Source organism: Phodopus roborovskii, unplaced genomic scaffold, assembly GCF_943737965.1.
Source record: "Phodopus roborovskii unplaced genomic scaffold, PHOROB, whole genome shotgun sequence".
NCBI lineage: Eukaryota > Metazoa > Chordata > Mammalia > Rodentia > Cricetidae > Phodopus > Phodopus roborovskii.
Window position 1 is genome coordinate 33,630,246 of NW_026125052.1, and position 19,097 is coordinate 33,649,342.

Consider the following 19,097-nt stretch of genomic DNA (forward strand, 5'->3'; position numbering starts at 1 on the left):
CTCAGGGAAAGCCACACTGTAGGAGCTGTAAGGCGTAATGGGGGCTGGAGAGACGGCTTAGAGGTTAAGAGCACTCACTGGCTGCCCTTCCAGAGGACCCTGGTTCGAGCCCCCAGCACACACGTAGTGACTCACAACTATCTGTAACTCTAGTTCTAGGGGATCTGACTCTCTCACATGAACATACCTACCTGCAGGCAAACATCAATGCACATAAAATGCTTCCTGTCAACTCATCACTGCTCAGTGGTACAGACAGCACTTGCCTAGTACACACAAGGCCCTGGGTCTGACCCTGAGACCACTGGGGTTTAGGACAACACCTTGGAGCATGCTGCCTCTCCAGCCATGTCTCACGGCTCACCTTGGAGTGGCGTCACCATAACGTCTCTGTTGAGGGTGAGGGCAAAGCAACAACACTGAGAATCCCAGCAAACACTTAAGGAGAAAACGTCTGCTCTATTAGGAGAGTCCTTCAAGTGTGCTCCTGATGAGTAAGAAGACAGCCAGAGCAGCACAGGCTGTGTAAACATTAGTTTTATTGGGAGAGAGCATGTCACAGCTCCACAGGCTCTTCTGGGAGGGACAGGCAGGCTCACTAGACTCCCATGGTCACAGAAAACAACTGTGACAAGCTGAGCATCCAGCGAAGGGTCCTACAGGACCTGACACTGGAAATGGCCACAAGCACAACCCTCCAGTGCCCCACCCTGAAGGCTGTGGCTCCCAGCTGCTGGGACCTCCCTTCCGAAGGACCTGAGCGAGGTCAGAACCTTAACTAAGAACCAAGTCAATGTTTCCAACCCTTACAGGAGCTCACTTCTGAGGGCCAGGGCGGCAGGGCCTGCCCAGGGTACCCAAGGTCAGCACTACAGCCCTGCTACTGCCAGTTGCTACCATAGGAATTCAAGTCCATATAACCACTGCCAGCACCTACCAAAGGGACAGGGACTGAGGTAGCCCGGGTGTGTGAGTGTGTGTGTGCGCACGCGTGTGCGCACGTGAGAGCGAGCGAGCGAGCGTTTGGCCTGTGTACGGCCTCCTACAGTCGGAGCAGCCTGGGTGGAGGAGACGTGGCCAACATCCCTGGGGAAGCAGGAAGCCTCTGAGGTGGCCCCAGCCATGGACAGACCTCCAGAAAGGTTTGTGCGGGTCTTGGCAGGAGGAAGAGGGAACCAGTCTCGGGCATGGGCATGGCAGGCGTGCAGACACCTTGAGGCACCACTGGCCCTCCTTTCCAGACTCCCACCTTGGCTGGTCACCACTGAGGGCCTGGATGTCTTCTTCAGTGACTGTCTGACCACGGGAGGCCCACACAGGGCTCAGCTGGCTCAGAGGCGCCTTACCACAGCTTCCTAGGTGAAAGAGGGCCCAGAGGGGACAAGAGGGCAGCCAGAGTCACAAGGGCCACTCGTTGATGGACATGCGCCATGAGGCCCTGGGCCCGGAGAGTCACATGTTTAAAAATGCAAAAGCTGATGGCTCTGAAATGGAGGGTTCTGTGGTCGCCTTCTGTGAATCTGGCTGGAGATCCTGGGAGCTGGGGCAGGGCAGGCGGGGGCAGGCCACCAGCTCCATTCCCTCAAACAAAGAGTTGGGGCTCCACAGGCACGGACTGGAGCTGGCCTTGGGGGTGTCTGTGTTCTCTGAGCTCTCCTCAAAGCCCGTCCCCTGTTCACTAGAACATACCAGGTGGGTTTTGGCCTCACCGGCATCCTCCACAGTAGGAGGAACGATATTTGGTGATGGAGCAGGCATAGGGTCCCTGGGTACCACTGTGGTGGAGCTAAGAGGCTGCAGGAAGAGGTGGCTCTCAGGAGGTGGCACAGGGCTGGTCAGCAGATCGGCTGGGCCCACAAGGGCGGCTGCAGAGCTGGGCAGGGCACAGGGCCTTAGGGCAGGGAGCTGTTGTCCACAGGAGGCTTCAAAATGTCTTAGGATCTAGAGGAAAACAAGAAGTAGATAGGAAGGGCATGAGGAGATGCCCGGGGACATGGATGAGACCCTGGCGATGTGACAAGGGAAACTTTCTGGAGAAGGTAGAGTGTGTGTAGGACAAAGTACGGTGAGCCAGACACAGAAGCAGTGTGGGTTGGGGGGGGGGGGGTCCAGGCCGCTGGAAGCGCCCACGGTGGCAGAGCCCAAGGGAGGTGGGCACCACCCACCCACTAAGCAGGGCTGTAGGAGTCACGGCCAGCTAGGGGAGCACTGCCAGGGTGGTGAGTGCTGAGACGGTCACTGCCGTTCCCAGGGCCCACTGCCCACCTTGGTAGCTTTGTTGGCCACAGGTCCCGGGTTGCCTGCACCAAGTTCCTGCAGCTGTTGCCGGCAGAGGAGGAGGACGTGCTCCTGAGGCAGGAGGTCAGCACCCCCAAAAGAGGCAATGGCACACAGTGCCCTCTGTGGGCGGGAAGCAGGGGAGGCCAGAGGTCAGCTCTCCATGCATGGCTCCTCGTAAGGTGGTGAAGGCCACACGGGAGGCCTGCACATGGCCCCACCCTAGTCTGACTTGGCCTTGGATTGGGAGCAGACACCTAACTGCCCTACCCCCCACCCTCCGTGCTCCCCGGGCTGGCCCTGTCTCTGCTCTACCCACTCAGCACCTGCTCCCTCACGCCTCACGCTCATCTCACCATCTGCTCGCACTCACTGGTCCCACCCAGCTGGTGGAGGAGCAGCTCCAGCACAGCCTCACAGTTCAGCAGGCCACACCTGCACAGGGAGGGGACACACAGGACTCACTGGGGACAGCCACAGCTGGCTCCCTCCGCCCTCCCTCAGGGGGCAGGCGCAGGTGGGCCGCTCACTCTTTGATGAAGTGCTGGGTCTCCTCACGGCTCAGGAAGACGCGCGGCCCTTGCGTTACAGTTCTCACTAGGCTCAGCTCTTGCTGGCAATCATTTGGGGCCACGGCCTCAGCCCTGGAAAAAGCAAAACGGTAAAGCCAAGTCAGGGTGTCAAGGTCTCAGGCCGATGGTTGGGACAACACCCCCTGAGCTCCCACACTGAGGGAGGGTGTGGCCTGGAGGTCGGAGGTCCTGCTGACAGCCCCTTTGGGAGAGGTGGTTTGGCAGTTTGAGAGAAAACGGCCCCCAAAGGAAGCGGAATTATTAAGCGTGGCTGTGTTGGAGGAAATGTGTCAGTGTGGTTTTGAGTTCTCATATATGCTCAAGATACTACCCGTGTTTCAGACCACTTCCTGTCGCCTGCAGATGTGGGGCTCTCAGCTACTTCTCCAGCGTCACGTCTGCCTGCGCGCCGTCACGTCCCATCATGATGATAATGGGCTGAAACTCTGAACCGTGAGCCAGCCCTAACTAAATGCTTTCCTTTATAAGAGTTGCCGCGGTCATGGTGTCTCTTCACGGCAAGAGACGTGGGGCCACCCATCCCACACACCTTTCTGTCAGGTCGCCTGGCTCACGGCTGGCCCCAGAGTGGCTGTCGCTGCCAGACCGACTGCCTGAGTCCGAGGCCCTGCTCAGGTTGCTGGTGCAGGAGGAATTCTGGGAACTAGGACCACTGTCCAGCTCATCCCAGCCTCCTCCAGCCTGTCCGGGCTGGTGTCTCACAGCTGAAAGACAGAATAGCAGGCAAGGCCCTAGGGCTTTCCATAGGCCTCATGGTACCTCCTTAGGGACTCCGGGCTAGGAGACAAGAGGTTGAATTCTGAGCTTACTGGGCAGCTCCAGAAACTGCAGACACACAAAATAGGTGAGTGTTCCTGCCAGGTCTAGAAGCCTGGGGCTCCTGCCAGTCAAGGTAGCATTAACATTCGTCTCCACAGCCATAAAGTGCCCCATCCCCTGCCCCAGCACTTGATACCCAGGAATGACCCAGATTCGCAAAACTGGCAATCCTTGCCTCCATACCTCTGGCCCCAAGGATTAGATTCCCAGGGTTGGGGTGTGTGTGGCTAGCTGAGGGTGTCACCGCAGGCTGGTAGGTATCACCACGTGGCAAGACTCCCTGGGTACTGGGATTCTCGGGCCCAGGGCGCACAGCATTAGCCACTACCTCTGCAGCCTTCTGGATCGTAGAGAGGAAGGTTTCACTTGCAGAGCCTGAACACAGAAGAGCGGCATCAGTAGAAGAGGTAGCACCCTAGCCTGCTTCCCCTACCTCGAACCACACTCTCCAGGGCTGGACCAGGGCTGCTGCCTGCTCAGATCTAGGGAGGTAAAGACACCATTGTGGTCTGGACACTCAGCTTACAGCAGCTGAGGCCAAGGCGCGTTCTAGGGGGTTGTGGCAAGTGAAAATGTCCTTGGTCATTCACAAGTGCCTTTGAAGGAGGGGCTTCCAAGTTAAGGCAGCAGTCAGAGGCCCCTGGGCTGCAAAAAGGCCTATTTGCAGCAGGTACAACACAGAGCTAGACACAGCCTGGCTGGCATTCAGCCCCAAGGGTAGCTGAGGTTACTTGCTACAGTATGAGCCGTGTCCAGGCCTCCAATGAACACGCTTCAAGAGTCTGATGGCACAGGGACCCACATACACTACACCACTGTAAATTGCACAGGTGATCCTCTTCCTTCCTGTCACGGCCTGGACCCTTGCCCCTCACGAAGCAAAAAAGGCCAACACAGGCAGTCTACCTTCTCCTCCCTGTCCGTCAGGCAGAGCTGGCCACCCCGTCACACCTTCCTCCCAGCTGGGCAGAGGAAACAGCACAGGGGAGCACCCCAGGAGGGAACGAGCCCACACGGGGTACAGCTGGAGGACAGCCAAGGAGGTGCCGGTGAGGCTGGCCCTGCGCCTTACCCGTCCGGCGCCGCTCCTTCGTGTAGCCGAAGCCCTGGAGAGCACTATGAGGCCTGGCCTGGGCACCCATGCCTAGAAGAGGACAATGGCGTCGGTGCAGACGCCCCCCAGGCCAGCCCACATGCACAAAGACACCTGGGACGCCGAGGGGTCACCAGAGCGGCATACCTGCTGGGGGCAGCGCCTGGGGTGGCTGGCAGGCAGGCAGAGGCACAGCATCGGAGAACAAGGCGCTACCCAGGTCCTAAGTGAAGAAGCGGTGCTCAGGGCCCCTCCCGAGCCGGCCGCTCTGCCCAACCAGGCACAGGGGCTGGGCCCTGCCAGGAGGACAGAGCTGGGTCCCGGGTGGCAGAACAGCAGCACCTCACAGACTTCCTGCCACTCTGTGCTCTGGGCTGTGACCCCTGTCCCAGACTCACCTGGGCCGCCGCCCGCACTTTCTGGTACAAGCTGTTCCCATGAAGAGGGTCGGGGGGTCCTGCGAAAGCTGCAGGGCCAAAGTCAGACGGGACAGGCTGAGCCTGGACACGGCTTATGGCCTCCCAAAGAAAGGGTATGGCTCCCAGCCCCCTCCTCTGGACCTCCACCATCTACCTCCACCATAGCCACCGTGTCTGCCAGGGACCACCCCACCTCCCCCACACACTGGAGTTACGCCTACCTAACTGCTTCCTTGGGTCTGTTCTCTCCACCTACAGGTTTCTCAGGGCCTGGATGTAGACCTGAGGTCTCTATCAGGGCCTTTGATGTCGGATCTAGCCCCTGATTCCTAGGCTGGTTTGGCCTGAGCTAATTTCCCTCCGCTGGAAAGCTTCCATCGTGGAAAATCAGGTTTTCTTATATATCAAGCCACCCCCAAGCTTTCCCTGGCTCAGGGCCTTGCACAATCAGGGAACTATCACAGCACCCCTGTACATTCCATTCTGCCTCACCCTTCCAGGGCCATTCCCCCAGAGACTCCTTAGTGGGCCCCTCCATCACAGAGGCATTCCCATTCACAAGTCCAGTCAGGACCCCGCCCCCCACTTTCCCTGGGCACACCTGTGTCTTCCCATACCTGTGGCTTCCTGGATGAGGGCAGAGTTTCGTCTGAGGGTGAGCAGGAAGGAGGAAGAGCCGTGACCACACAGGTAAAGCAGGATCTTCAGCACCTGGAGAGTGGACAGGTTCATTGGGCCCGCAGCTGTGGTACAGGACACACGGACACACACACACACACACACAGTGCTCTGTAGCCTGGCTCAGGCCAGGCAGGAGCTGAGGCCTGGTCTGCTCCCTGCCACTCAGAGACGCACCTTGAGCTTCACGTGACCAGAGCTGCTGTCCAGACGGTTCAGCAGGTACTCCAGCAGGCACTGGCTGCTGCCCAGCGACTCGTGGGAAATTTCTGGGAGTCATTTGGGTTAGGGAAGGAGTAGGCAGACACAGGACCCACGGTGAGACAAACTCACTCCCCTGTGACCATGACACGTCTCAGGTCACACTCCCTGAAGACCACCACCACAGGCTTTGGCTTCACCAACACTGGAACTTCCCACTGTTTCCCCCACCACCACCACCGATGGAGATGGCGCAGAAGGATACTGGCAATCTCTTCAAACAGGTAGCCTGGACACGGGATGTCATCGTCTGAGGTCCCCTTCAAGAGGATCGGAAGCTAAAGGAAAGAGGATCACGGTGAGCTGCCAACTTAACAGGGTAGTTCCCAGGCACCAAACGGAAATGCCGGCAAACTTCAAGGTCACTAGAGCTAAGAACGCCTACGTGGGGCCAGAGCCACCTGGGCCACAAAGCACAGCTTTAAACAGACTCTGCTCTGGCAGGAGCCAGTGGTTCCGGGAAGGAGGAAGATCTATGAGGGCTCTCTCTAAGAAGGTCAAGATGAGATTCAGCCCCAGCCTCTTACATCAGTTAAGCGTAGAGACGTTTTCAATATACCTACTTATCAAGCAGCAACAGCAAGAACCTCAGGGCTTTCCATGTATTGGATGGGCGTGGTGCCAGACCCCAACGAATGAATCAGAACTGCCCAGCTTGATGGGTTTCGAGGCTCAGGAGTGGCTAACTTAAATTTTATAGAGTCGTGCGCCGGCAGGGTCGTGTTTGCTCATGTTACTACCGGCTTGCCCGTTACTGCAAGCGTATAGTGTTTATTTGGTTGAAATCTAGAAATACCTATCTCTCATCACTCAGTATCTGGGTAAAGGGGTGGGCAGGGTTTGGGAGTATTTGAGACAAGTATGCGGATGCTAGGGTTCCTTCCGCACAGCCTCGCCGTGCTACTTGTCCCCAGTGCCTTGAAGGGGGTCTGGAGGGTGGGAACTGCAGAATTCAGTACTTAAGAACGTGTCCCAGCCTCGCATAAGAGATCTGACCTCCTGTAGCAAGCACGACTCTTAAAAAGGGACCCTAAGGGGCCCCAGCCACTCAGTGCCCTCAAGCGCAGTCAGGAGGCTTAGGGCACTCAGCCGGGGGCAACAGGGTGCGCCTTCTCCACCCGGGAGCTACGGCCTCGCAGAGGCCTCCTGTCCCCGTGAGATGCACACTTTCCAGGATCTCTCTCCGACGTGGAGCCTGGGAGGCCGGGCCCGGGCCCCGCTGGAGATCGCCCGCCGCCCTCAGCAGCTGCCGGGCAGCCTGCCCCCGCCCATCTAGCGAGATCCCGGGGCGCCGGGCGTCACCCACCCTGCGGGCTTCACTCACCCGATGCAGGAAGCTCAAGCGGTCCCGCAGCGGCGGCGCGGCCGCCATGGTCCGAGGAGCCCCTCGGCCTGCCCCGCTTCCGCCAGGCTCCGGCCCTCCAATCATCGCGCTGCTCCGGCTCCCACAGCCAATCGCTCGCGGGGAGGGGCGGGAGCCTCAGCCAATCCAAAGCCCCGGCGAGGGACGGACAAGGACCAGGACCAATTACGGGAGAACAGGCCAGCGACGCTGACCAACCAGGAGACGGTACGGGCGGAGGTGCCGGATGTTCACGCATTCGACGCCGGAAGAGGCCGGACCCAACATGGCGGCGCCCAGCCCACGGGGGCCTGGGAGAAGCGCTCATGTCCGCCAACGGAGCCGTGTGGGGGCGCGTGCGGAGCCGCCTCCGAGCCTTCCCGGACCACCTGGCGGCCTGCGGGGCTGAGGTAAGGGGCGGGCAGGGCCGGAGCTGCAGGGTGGCCGGGGGCGGGGAGGGTGGCGGCTCTGCTTGGGCGGCACTACCCGCGGGTCTCCCCTCAGGCTTCGGCGTACGGCAGGTGTGTGCAGGCCTCCACCGCCCCCGGAGGCCGCCTGAGCAAGGACCTCTGCGTGCGCGAGTTCGAGGCCCTGCGGAGCTGCTTCGCCGCCGCGGTAGGTGTGCGGGCGCGTCGCCGCCTTTGGCCAGCCTTCCTCTCCTCTGCCAGTGAGCTAGCGCCAGGAGCGTCCTGCTAACCCAAGGGCAGCCTGGCCGGGCGACCCCCGCGCCGCTTGCCTCCCGTGTCCCCGCCCGCTGTCGTTGCCCTGCCGCGGCCCTGTGCGTCGCTGTCTCACTTGCCTTCTTGTGAAGACGGCTGGCTCTAGAAAGGCCAGAGACCCGGAGGATTGAGTTGGGCATCCTGGTAAAACCCTGGGGCGATTGTGGAAAGGGTGGGACAGACCATAATGAATATTCCAGAACGAAACGGGCAGGCGCCGCCAGATAAGGGGACTTTGACTGCAGAAGCCTCGGGCCCTTATTCGGGGTAGGAACGCCGCTGCCGGCCCACGGGGGCACGGGGCTGACCTTCGGAATAGCCGTAAGCAGGGAGAGCAGTGTTTGGGGGATCTGACCCTAACCCTTGAGTTCGCTCCAGCCCAGCCGTACCTAGCAGCCCGTGACTACTGCAGGCAGCAGGCGCTGGACTTCTCTCGTCCCTTCTGACTTGACCCCTGCCTTTGGTGTCTTTCCGACCTCCCATCCGTCCCCGAGGGGAAGGGCAGCCAGGCAAGCCTTCCTTCTGTTGTGGTTGGTAGCAGGGAGGTCTTGGTGAACCCCTAGATAGACGCCTAGTGTTCACAGGTTTCTGCGTTCCCTGCTGCCCTTCCCTCTCTGTGGCTGACCAGAAATGTGTGGCTGGCAAGCTGCTGAGACCCTGTCCTGCTCCTTTTCCCGAGCCGGATGGAGGAATCCCGCTGCGATTCCTCGTCCATCCCCGCCCAGCACCTAGGAACCTCCGCTCAGTCACAGGGTCCAGGCTGCCTGTTAGGTGAGCTGGGTCAGGAACCTCCACACACACCTCAACCCTCCGTCGGTTAAGGTGCCTGGAGAATGTGGCATTAAACCGTATCTAATTTGGGAAATAAATGCTTTCTCTTTCAGGCCAAGAAGGCCCTGATGGGAGGCACCTAGGAGAGCTGTGGGCACAGGTGCCATGTACGGCGGCTCTGGGAAGCGCAAGTGTTCACGTTTCTTCTCAGCTGGAACCTTGGGTGGGGCAGTGTGTGAGGATCTGGATTTGATTAAGATGTAGCAGAAGTGAAGATTATTTAATCTGCCACCGTTTCGGGTGTTTATACACAGAGCATGGTGTAAGGAACTCCTCTCCCCAAGAACAGGCATGGCGGCTCACACCCATCTCTAACTCCACTTCCAGGGGATCACCACCTTCTTCTGGCCTCTGTAGGAACCAGACACACATGTGGTACAGACATGAATACATAATATAAAATTAGTTATTTTTCTTTCTGGGACAAGGTTTCTCTATGTAACAGTCCTGACTGTCCTAAGAACTTGCTCTGGCCTCGAACTCACAGAGATCCGCCTGCTTCTGCCTCCTGGGTACTGGGAGTAAAGGTGTGCGCCACCAACGCCCAGCTAAAATTAAACCTTAAAAACAAACAAACAAAAAACCCTGCTGTTCTCCTCAGAAGTATTTTGTCTTAAGTCTGGCTCATCAGGTCCTGGATGCAGATGCTTATGAGAAAAACACACCAACCATAACACAGCTACAACACTAGGGTCGGGACCACTGTAAGAAAGGCGGCTGTCCCGGAGTCGGGCAGAGGTCTCTCTGGACATAAGCCAACAAGGAAGTCCTGCTTGGGACTTTCGGTGAGGGGGACAGCCATCCCTGCATTCTGCCATGGATGATGGCTCCTGGATTTCCTTTCCCTCTTCACTGCAGAGTTTTAAAAAAGCTGAAAGTACTGCAAGAGGTTCCGCGTGTACCAGTGCCACCTGCTGGAAAACATGGGAACTGGGCGGTCCCACTTCAAGGTGTGGAGGTCATGCTGTCCTTGAACCAGTTTGCACCTGTCTCCGAGCCTTGGTACTGGGAATAGGGCCAGAGGCCATCATGTCTGTCACTCTGTGGCATCTGCTACTCTGGAACTGGCCTGGCTTTTGTTTAAATTGAGTGTTTAGGTGTATGTGTGTGCACTGTGTACATGTGGTGGCTAGGGAAGCCCAAAGGAGGTGTTGGGTCCCCCGGAACCGGAGTTGAGATAGTCGTGAGACTCGTGGAGATGCTGGAATTTGAACCTGGGTCTTCTGCAAGGGCTACAAATGCTTTTAACTGCTGAGCCATCTCTCCAGCCTTAGAAACCCTGTGCTAGATCTCTGAGTCCACCTCAAGACATGTCTTTCGGCTATTGCCGAGAGCCAGGTCAGCTAGATTTTGTCCAGTGGACAGTGATGTCGGGTCTCCAGGGACCTGACGGTGTGACTGGGCAGTCCATCCATCCATCCATTCTGCTGATGCCCAGGGACCCTGCTGGGCTGACTCCCCAGCCTGCCACAGCATCTCGAAGCCCTCTTGACAGTTAGACTGTAGCCTCTTCCATCTTCCTCCTGAAGACTTCCAGCTTTGGGCCCCACGCAGCTCGGGCCCCTCAAGCTTGTCTCTTGTCCTCCCTCTGAGCTGGCAGACATCACTGCTTTTCGTGGCTCAGGTCTGCAAACCCAGCAGTCAGGCCTGCAGGGCCCACTCCTCCCATACTGCCATGGTTTCCTACACACAAGTCCTATTCCCATGAACTGTGGCACTGAAGTCTTGGGCCCCAGCTCGTGGTTCTATTTTGGGAGGTTCTAGAACCTTTAGGAAGTAGGTCATTGTGGGCATGCTTTAGTTGGTTTACAAGGAAAGGTTTCTCTGTGTAGTCCTGGTTCTCATGATGTAGACCACAGGGTGGCCTTGAACTCAGAGTTAGACCTGGCTCTGCCTGCTGGAGTGCTGGGATTAAAGGTGCACAGGACCACTTCTTGGCTGTCTGTTGTTCCCTTGATGATTTGAGCTTCACTGTTTCTGCCCTGCTGTTGCCCCCGGAACAGAAGCATGCATCCCGACCTGGTAGAACTGCTACCAAGCATACCTGTCCCATAGCAAAACCATCATGGGCAGGCACCAATTCCCAGCATTCTGTACCAGGTGACCAAACACCCACAGGCAGCAGCTGAATTGGCAGGTGGCTCCCGGGTGCCCCAGCACTTGTGTGGGAACAAGTCCACTGCTGAAGGCCGCTGACAGAAGGTTAGAGGCGGCGGCAGCCAGGAGGAAGAGCTGGGCAGCCAGGAGAAAGAGCTGCGGCAGAGGCAGCCCTGCCCGCTCTCTACAACAGACTCAGCAGATCACAAACACCGAATCAAGGGAGGATTTTCAAGATTATCAAACTGTGTAAAAACCTTAGTCCCAGCAAGGTGATAAAGAGTTCCAATCCAAGAGGATGGCCAGATGGCCTCTAACCACCAAATAGCGATTTTGGAACGGTTTTTTAGTCAGACAGGCTAGGAGGAAGGGAGCTGAGACCTGCCCGTCGCTGGCATATCCCTTCTGTGAGCTACGCTTGGTTCTACCCAGCACAATCGCAGAAGGCCTGTGGAAGCTTTTCTGGTTTTTCAAGCTGTCCAATGGCACCTTTAAAAATTGTAATGAGAGCTGGAGAGATGGCCCAGTGTTTAAGGGCCCTTATTCTCACAGAGGATCCAGGTTTGATTCCCAGCACCCATACAGCAGCTCAAAACCATTCGTAACTCCTGTTGAGGCACCTGACACCACCTTCAGACCTCCAAGGGTACCGCACACATCCGAACAAAACTCACACATTAATAAATCTAAGTTTAAAAAAACATGTAAGGAAGTATTTCAAGAAGTGCTGCGTCATCACACAGTGTGGTGTGGCCTGGTTTACACATGACCCCTTTTCACTCCTGGACCTTCCAAGCTCTTCATGGCAGGGCTTGGGGACGACAAACCAGGTTCTTGTCCCTCAGTATCTCAAGTGCCTAACTTGGCAAGGGGATAACAGAAACATCTTTGCTCAAGGGCAGCACACAGGCGCGTGTCCCCGCTCTGACTGGGACGCGACCCTAACTGCTCTGCTCGCCCTCTGAGCACATGACATCCCAAGGCTCGCCCTGGCCACCAGCCTGTCAATGCTCAACCTGGACAACGGGTCAGCGTGACAGACTAAGCTTCCTGTGGGGCCCCCAACTGTACTCATCCACCTGAGTCCAGTGACGATGGCTAGGGAAGGTACCCCACGATCTCTAGCGCCCCCCTCCCAGTTTGGTACCATCCAGGTTCCTGGTTTCCTTAGGCAAAACAACTCGATTCACGAACGTTAGTGGTGTTTTATTTTGTGTTCCATAATAAATTTCAAAGAATGTGGATGACAGGAAACCAGGAGGGTCATGTAAGCCTCCTGCCCCAAGTCAAGTCATACCCAACCCTGGGCCTCCCTGGGGTGGGGCACGGGGTGCCGACTGCAGGATTCCCACACACGGGGAACAATGGGACAACTGAGCCAGGGTGGAATCTGGTTGTGACAGGTTGTAAGTTAGGTGAGGACCGTGTCCTGCTGTCAGTGCTGCGGCTGGTGAGTGGACAGACGGACGGACAGACGAGACTGCCGATGTGCAGCCGTAGGGTGGGACCCGGCACTGCTTTCCTGGGCTGGCTCAAGGCCAAGGCCCGAACCATACTTGGGCTAGTGGGTGCCTTGGGGCAAGTGACACCACAGAGTGACAACATGTCTGGTTTATACTTCCCCAGCTCATCATGAGGGACTTCGATACCAACCCCTGGGGACATAGAAGGTGGCCTCCAATCAGGGTGTCGCTAGAGAACACCAGGGGCTGTAACATGCCCGTCTCCCTCTTCCTCTAGATCTGCAGGCAACTGTCTGATTTGCCGGCTGTGTACCACCTGTACCGCGGCCCCGGCGGCCTGACGGAGCTGGGTGTCCAGGGCACTGCGGAGATCGTTCACCTGTACGTTAGGTAGGGAGTTAAAGCTGATGATGACTCCGTCCTTCGGAGCCAGCTCCTGCGCTGGAGGAGAGGCCAGGTCCCGCCGCCTCCTGCGGAGGTCTGAGCCCACCTGCACTTTCAGGTCGCGGTTGGGTTTGGCATTCTCAGGCTTCTGACCCTCAGGCACAGCTAGTCTGGGCCCAGAATTAGGACCTGGCCTCTTGGTCTCCTCCATGGCAGCACCCCCATTTCCTCTGTGCTGCCCCTCCGCAGGGATGTGATCCCCTCGGGGGGCCTCGCTTCTTACCTCTGGGTGAGAGTCCTGACCTTTGTCAGGGATGGCCTGGGGCTGGAAGCCTGTATCTGCTGGCCTAGCTGGGACCATGGTGGGCCCTGATTGCCTGGACTTTGTGTGAGAGTCCTCAGCCTCTGCCCCTACCAGGGGCTGGGCAGGCTCTTTTGGAATATTGGCACCCATGGCCACGGCTTCCTTTGCGGCTCCCTTCCTTTCTTGGGAACCTCCACCAAAGGTGTCTAGGTGCTGCCTGCCGACTTCCTCTGCAAACTGCTTCTCTGTACTCTTGGGTGCCCCAGCAGAGTCTGGCTTGGGCACTGGTTCCAAGTCCCCGGGGACCAGGTCCCTCCCAGCTCCAGCCACCTTGAGTGCAGTGCCCTTCTGGCCCTCTCTCAGTTTAGTCTGGGCCCCTTGGGGCCCTGTGTCAGAGCCACCGGCAGGACCGCCAGCACCGTCTCTTCCTGGCACTGCCTTGGCTTTCTCCAGGGGTTGCTGGCCCATCTCTTGGGGTGGAGCAGGGCGATCTCTGGGAGCTCCAGGCAGAGGCTGCAAAGGCTGTGCAGGGTCGCCCTCCACTGTCCCCTCCTCTTGGCCTCTGAGCACTGCCAGCCCAGGCTCTGGCTGCATGTCTGCTGCAAGTGAAGGTGAAGATCAGTTTGGCCAGAGAAATGAACACAAGCTGCTGGTTGGCTGAAAAGACACTTTCAAGCAGTTACGCATCACTAAGAGCTGCAGAGATGGCTCAACAGTAAAGAATGCTTAATGGCTGGGCAGTGGTGGCGCCACACCTTTAATCCCAGCACTTGGGGGGCAGAGGCAGAGGCAGGCGGACCTCTGTGAGTTTGAGACCAGCCTGATCTGCAATGTGAGTTCCAGGACAGCTTCGAAAGCTACACAGAGAAACCCTATCTTGAAAAACAAAACAAACAAGAATGGTTGCTGTTCTTGCTGAAGACCGGAGCAACGTTCCCAGCACCTATTTAGGCGGCTCAGAACTGTCTATAACTCCAGATCTAGGGGATCTATCCCCTTCTAGGCCACACACACATACATAATAAAAATACATAAATCTAAAATACAAGGGATCACTCGTCAAGACCAAAATTCTGCTTCCACCCTGGTGGCCGACAAGTCTCAGATCTACCCCTCCTACCTGGCTTAGCCTTGTCCTCCTCATCCTCCTGCCGCTGCTGTCGAATCTCCTTGTGCTGCTCCTCAATCACAGCCAGCAGCTTCTCCTGCTGGTCCAGGAGGCGCTTCTGCTGCACCTGCTGCTCTTTGATCACCTGCAGCAGCACCGCATGGTCCAGCACCTCTGCCCTCCCAGCTTCTGGGGGAACACAACAATCAGACGCATGCCACAAACGGCGGCAATGCAAACAGCGACCCGCGGGGAGCTGGTACAGCAGTGAGGGCTGAGCTGGTGCTAAAGGGTAAGCCCTACCTAGATGAGCCTCCAGCCAGTCTTCCTGGCCAGCAACAGCGCTGCCTGCCTGCTTTTACCCTAACCCTCGGTGTTCAGACACACTGGCAGATCCAAGCTCCCTGACTGTGGTGGTTGAAAATTAAGAAGGAACGTACCAGAAAGTTAGAGGTTCACTAAGCTGGGTGATTCTCCCGTACTACCTCATTTAATTGTTCTAGGACCAACACAAGAGAAAATAAAACCTAAAAGCTTAAAAAGAAAAAAAGTTTTAATATTTAAAAAAATTTCTTCCAAGATGAGGAGAATCTTGGAAGAAGTCTTCAACGGGATGTGGAACTTGTCACAGTGTCCCAGACATCACATCTGGGGGCAGCCTCAGGAAGGAAGAGAGCTCCACCTCATCGACAGGGAAGGAGGGTCAAGACACAGAACAGCACAGGGAAGTGAAGGCCTTCCTATTTCCTGTGCACATTGGATGTGCCCCACCCTTGTGACACTGGTAGGTGTGGCCCATCCCACCCGGGAGTGCAGCAGGTGCTGGCTGGCCGTTCCCTGCAAGCACATCAGCACCGGGCAGTTACCCACAGCAGGCAGCCAGAGCAAACTCACTGTTACAGCCACACATCTTTAAACTAGGCATCTTTAGGAGATGATGGGTAAAGGACGGCTGTCAGAGCATAAAAATTGTCTTGTGTAGGGGATGGAACACACCTTTGATCCTAGCACACGAAAGACACGGCAAGCAGGTCTCTGTGAGTTAGAGGACAGCCAGGGCTACATAGCTCCCAGATGCAGGACTCACTCACAGGCCCACACCAGTAACTAGCTGAAGCAGTTCAGAGTCAGGGTCCTTGCAGCGGCAGTAATGGATTCCCATGAACACACCCTAGGGCCTCCCCAAACTCCTCAGGAGCCAATGCAAGGAGAGAAGGCAAGCTGGACAGTGGAGAGGACCCTGGGGCTACCATGAAGAGAACAGAATGGCCTACAGGGAGAGAGTTGTCCCTTGCCGATGCTTGGGAAGGAAAAGCCTCACACACAGGGCTCTTCTCCCCAACAGGCCACACCTCACCCTGACTGTACAACCATAGAACTGCCAGCTGTATAAGGACAAAGTTGTACACATTGCTGGCACTTCCCAACCGCGAAAGGCAAGGTTCTAAAAGAGGTACCGTGTCTCATGTATTCCTTAGCAGACTAGCTGCTTGGTTCTGGGAGAGAAAGAAAGGTACCGTGTCCAGCTGAAGCCCCACACAGCAAATGTGAGACGGCATGGTGATGGGCTTTCCCTAGCCAGGACCACCAGGCCCAGGCGTACAGACGGGATGGAAACCCCACACTAGGCAGTGGGATATAAGGACACAACCCACACACAGCATCAGCAGGTACATGCAGCCCCAACCCTGTGTCTAGCTCAGGTGGCACCTGGTTACTTACAGACACCATTCGGCCTGCCTCTGGGGCCAAGGCCACAGGGGCTAAGGAAGAGGGGCCTGGAGTATCAGAGACGCCACCCGGGGCTCTGCTGCATCTGGAGGGTGCCACTCCTTGGGACTGACACATGTTCATGCAGGGCCCTCACGGGTGGAGTATGCCACCTAGGTGCTGTTCCCACACTTCAGAGCCTCCACACACATGCTTCGCTTGCAGCGCAGTCCTGAGCCATACCTGCTACTAGCTTTTTAATCTCAGCTGTCCATCCCATTGAGAGGCATATGGAAGAGAGGCACAATAGGGAATAATGAAAAGTCTCTTCTTCAGAAAGAAAAAAACAAAGAATCAAACATATTTAAGTGAGAGATCACAGAAAGCGGAACCAACAGATACAGCCAGACTAAAACCAGAGAGAAACATAGCAAGTGTGGGGGTGTTTCCTAAGCAATTTGTAAGCGCCAGCAAAGCAGACGGAACCCTGAGCTCTGCCTTCCAGGCCCGCACTGGGACGGTCCACCCGGAACAGCCCCACCGCAGCTGCTCAAGTCTGGCTTCAGAGCTGAGTGAGAAGCAAACCCGGGATCTTTTCACGCTCACTTCCTTCCTGGTGTGTATGAGCATGCGAGGCAAGCCTGGTCCAGACGTGTCCTGGGCAGTGCTGGGAGTTTGGTCCAGAAGAGCCAAGCAGCCCATTGCCTGCTCCTCACCCCAGACCAGGTGGTCTCACACCACACTCACGCCACACTTCAGCTGGGCTCCGCCTTGACATGGGGACCAAATGGGTGGTGATTGGAAGCTTCTGGGAGGACCACCACCACCTTCTGCACACAGAAACCACTGGATCGACCATACAAAGTCAAAATGGACATGGGAGTTTGGAGAACTCAGGGCAAGCCAGCCACAGCAAACTTCAAATGCCAGTGCAGGCATTTACTTCAGGTGTGACAGGGACAAGGTCAGGTGCTGACCACTAACGAATGCACAGCTTTCAGGTGAGTCTTCACACTGGAGTCCGAAGGCCTCACTCCTAGCTGGCTTTGCAAATCCTGAGTATGGAAAATAGCAGCATACGTGCTTAAAAGCCATGCAACTATGTGACACTTTTTTTAGGGGAAAGAAGGAGGTAAAAACGGCCCTCGAGAGGTGGCAGAGGAAAGCTCCTGGTGTGCCTCCCTGTCACAAAAACCATGAACAGGAATTGTGGAGCAGGAGGGGTCCAGGAGCACCCAACCCACCCAGCCTCATGCAGGGCTCCTTCTGAGGGGCGGTGGCAGGCTCACCTTCCAGCTTGCTCCCCGCCTGGTCTCCACCTGGCCTCTCAGCCTCTTTCTGCTCCCTCTCCTCTGCAGGCTCCGGCCTTTGTGCAGGGAGGCCCGCCTTCCCACCTGCACACAGGGAGACTCAGCTGGTTTGTTGAAAAGTCAAAAAGTCAGGGGTGGGGTGAGGGGCAGGCAGGTGTTTCCTGGAATGACTCCATAGCGAGCCACCCTCAGCACAGTTCATATTCAACCTGATGATTACCAGGGAAGTAATAAAAAAAAAAAAAATATTTAACAATCTCACAGGCTGATGGCAGTGAGCCAATGTTAACTACCTTCACCAATTAAAATGCAAGCACCGTCCTAACCGGCTCTTAGACGGGCATGTAACAATGTGCTACCTGTCAAGCGCTCCTGCACTGTCCCCCGTGTGCACCCACACACACCACAACAGCATGGCACCTGACACTTAGTGGTCTGGCAAACAAGTGCGTGACAGACATTACAGAAGCTGTCAGACCACCAGGCTCTTCTTCGCTCACCAGCTGCTGAAGGGGCTGCCACACTCACGTGCTCATCTTGTGAAATGAGAGCTGGGGACTGAGGAGGCCTAACCTGTTCCTGCTGTCCCCAGCAAGGGAGTCTCCCCGGGGTAACCTCCCAGGAGGCTGACACTCACCAATGTTGCTCTCCAGGTCAGTGTCCGCGGGCTTCCACAGGGAACCTCCAGCCTTCTGCGCAGCCTCCTTGCTGTCACCTGCCACCAACGCATTCTGCTCCACGGAGAGCCTGGACTGGGGGACCGGATGCAGATCTCCATTGTCTGGTATGGACTCTTCCTTCCTGGGCTGGACAGGTGGCTGACCGTTTGCTTCTGGAACCTTCTGAGGGTGTTCGACTTCCCCTGCTGCCAGGGCTTGCTCGGGTCTCTTTGCTTCCTCCCCCCTCTCAGGTTCCTGCTTCCTCTCTGGCTCGGGTGGAGGTGGTGCCACCTGCCCCTTGTCGCCAGGGTCTCCTTCATCTGTGAGCCTGGGAGGTGGCTTTTTCTCCTCGGGCCCCTCTTGGTCTTGACCCTCATCCACCACCACTTTGTCATGAGGAATGGGAGGCTCATGGCGGTGGGCCTCGCCCACAGGGACAGCAATCCCTGCAAGGACACAAGGACAGCTTGACGTCAGGCTGAAGAGGAGCCCCACTTTACCTTCCCAGGGAATCTGAGTTGGCCTCTGGGCTCCCAGCCCTGTGACATGGGTCAGTCCTCAGATTCCTCCACAGCCATCTGAGGACTGGCAAGTCTCCCACAATGGACAGTTGCCTTGGCTGAGCGAAAGGCAGAGCACGGGTCTGGGTGAGGGAAGACACAGGGCAGCTGAAGCCTTTCTCCACCATGGCAGCCGGGGCAGCTCAGCCACTTACCTTGACCGGGGCGATCCAGCTGCGCAGCCTCCTGCTTTTCCTTAGGGGCCTCCCCTCCGGGCACATCTACAGGACCCTTAATCTGGGCCTGCTCCAGCACCTCTCTGTCCTCTGGTGGCTTTGGCTTCTCCTGGCTATCCTCAGCAGCAACCACAGCGGGATCCTGGACTGCAAGCACAGTGAGCCATCAGCAACCAGGACACGCTGGGTCATTCATTCTAAGGTCAGGAGCACACAGCAAAGCCAAATGGCAGAGTGGAGGTGGGTTTATTCCCGTTCAGTCATTATTACCAGCTAAGCAGCAAAGAAATGACT

General features: G+C 57.0%; 3 protein-coding genes across 10 annotated transcripts in view; 1 reads left to right on the forward strand and 2 right to left on the reverse strand.

Moving 5' to 3' along the window:
- Positions 1-503: 503 nt before the first annotated feature.
- Positions 504-7,600, reverse strand: Tepsin (TEPSIN adaptor related protein complex 4 accessory protein). Its single transcript, XM_051181860.1, has 13 exons — positions 7,465-7,600; positions 6,346-6,418; positions 6,057-6,148; positions 5,819-5,912; positions 5,181-5,248; positions 4,930-5,005; positions 4,762-4,833; positions 3,873-4,064; positions 3,400-3,574; positions 2,808-2,921; positions 2,634-2,712; positions 2,266-2,400; positions 504-1,941 (listed from the first exon to the last, which is right to left on the reverse strand). The coding sequence occupies exons 1-13, from the start codon at positions 7,567-7,569 to the stop codon at positions 1,453-1,455; spliced, it is 1,764 nt and encodes a 587-aa protein (XP_051037817.1). The 5' UTR covers positions 7,570-7,600; the 3' UTR covers positions 504-1,452.
- A 123-nt stretch (positions 7,601-7,723) lies between these two features.
- On the forward strand, positions 7,724-9,601 carry Ndufaf8 (NADH:ubiquinone oxidoreductase complex assembly factor 8). Its single transcript, XM_051183577.1, has 3 exons — positions 7,724-7,892; positions 7,987-8,097; positions 9,086-9,601. Exons 1-3 carry the CDS (start codon positions 7,809-7,811, stop codon positions 9,113-9,115), a joined length of 225 nt encoding a protein of 74 aa, XP_051039534.1. The 5' UTR covers positions 7,724-7,808; the 3' UTR covers positions 9,116-9,601.
- A 2,723-nt stretch (positions 9,602-12,324) lies between these two features.
- Positions 12,325-19,097, reverse strand: part of Slc38a10 (solute carrier family 38 member 10) — a 49,033-nt gene continuing 42,260 nt past the window's right edge. For 2 of the 8 annotated variants that reach the window (XM_051181906.1, XM_051181873.1), the window contains 6 exons: positions 18,783-18,950; positions 18,046-18,513; positions 17,388-17,492; positions 16,342-16,365; positions 14,401-14,577; positions 12,325-13,879 (listed from right to left, as the gene is read on the reverse strand). In XM_051181906.1, the coding sequence (XP_051037863.1) occupies positions 12,822-13,879; positions 14,401-14,577; positions 16,342-16,365; positions 17,388-17,492; positions 18,046-18,513; positions 18,783-18,950 (2,000 nt within the window). In that variant the 3' untranslated portion in view covers positions 12,325-12,821. The remainder of the gene's footprint in view (positions 13,880-14,400; positions 14,578-16,341; positions 16,366-17,387; positions 17,493-18,045; positions 18,514-18,782; positions 18,951-19,097) is intronic. The other 6 variants (XM_051181891.1, XM_051181883.1, XM_051181877.1 and 3 more) reach the window with 6 other exon arrangements.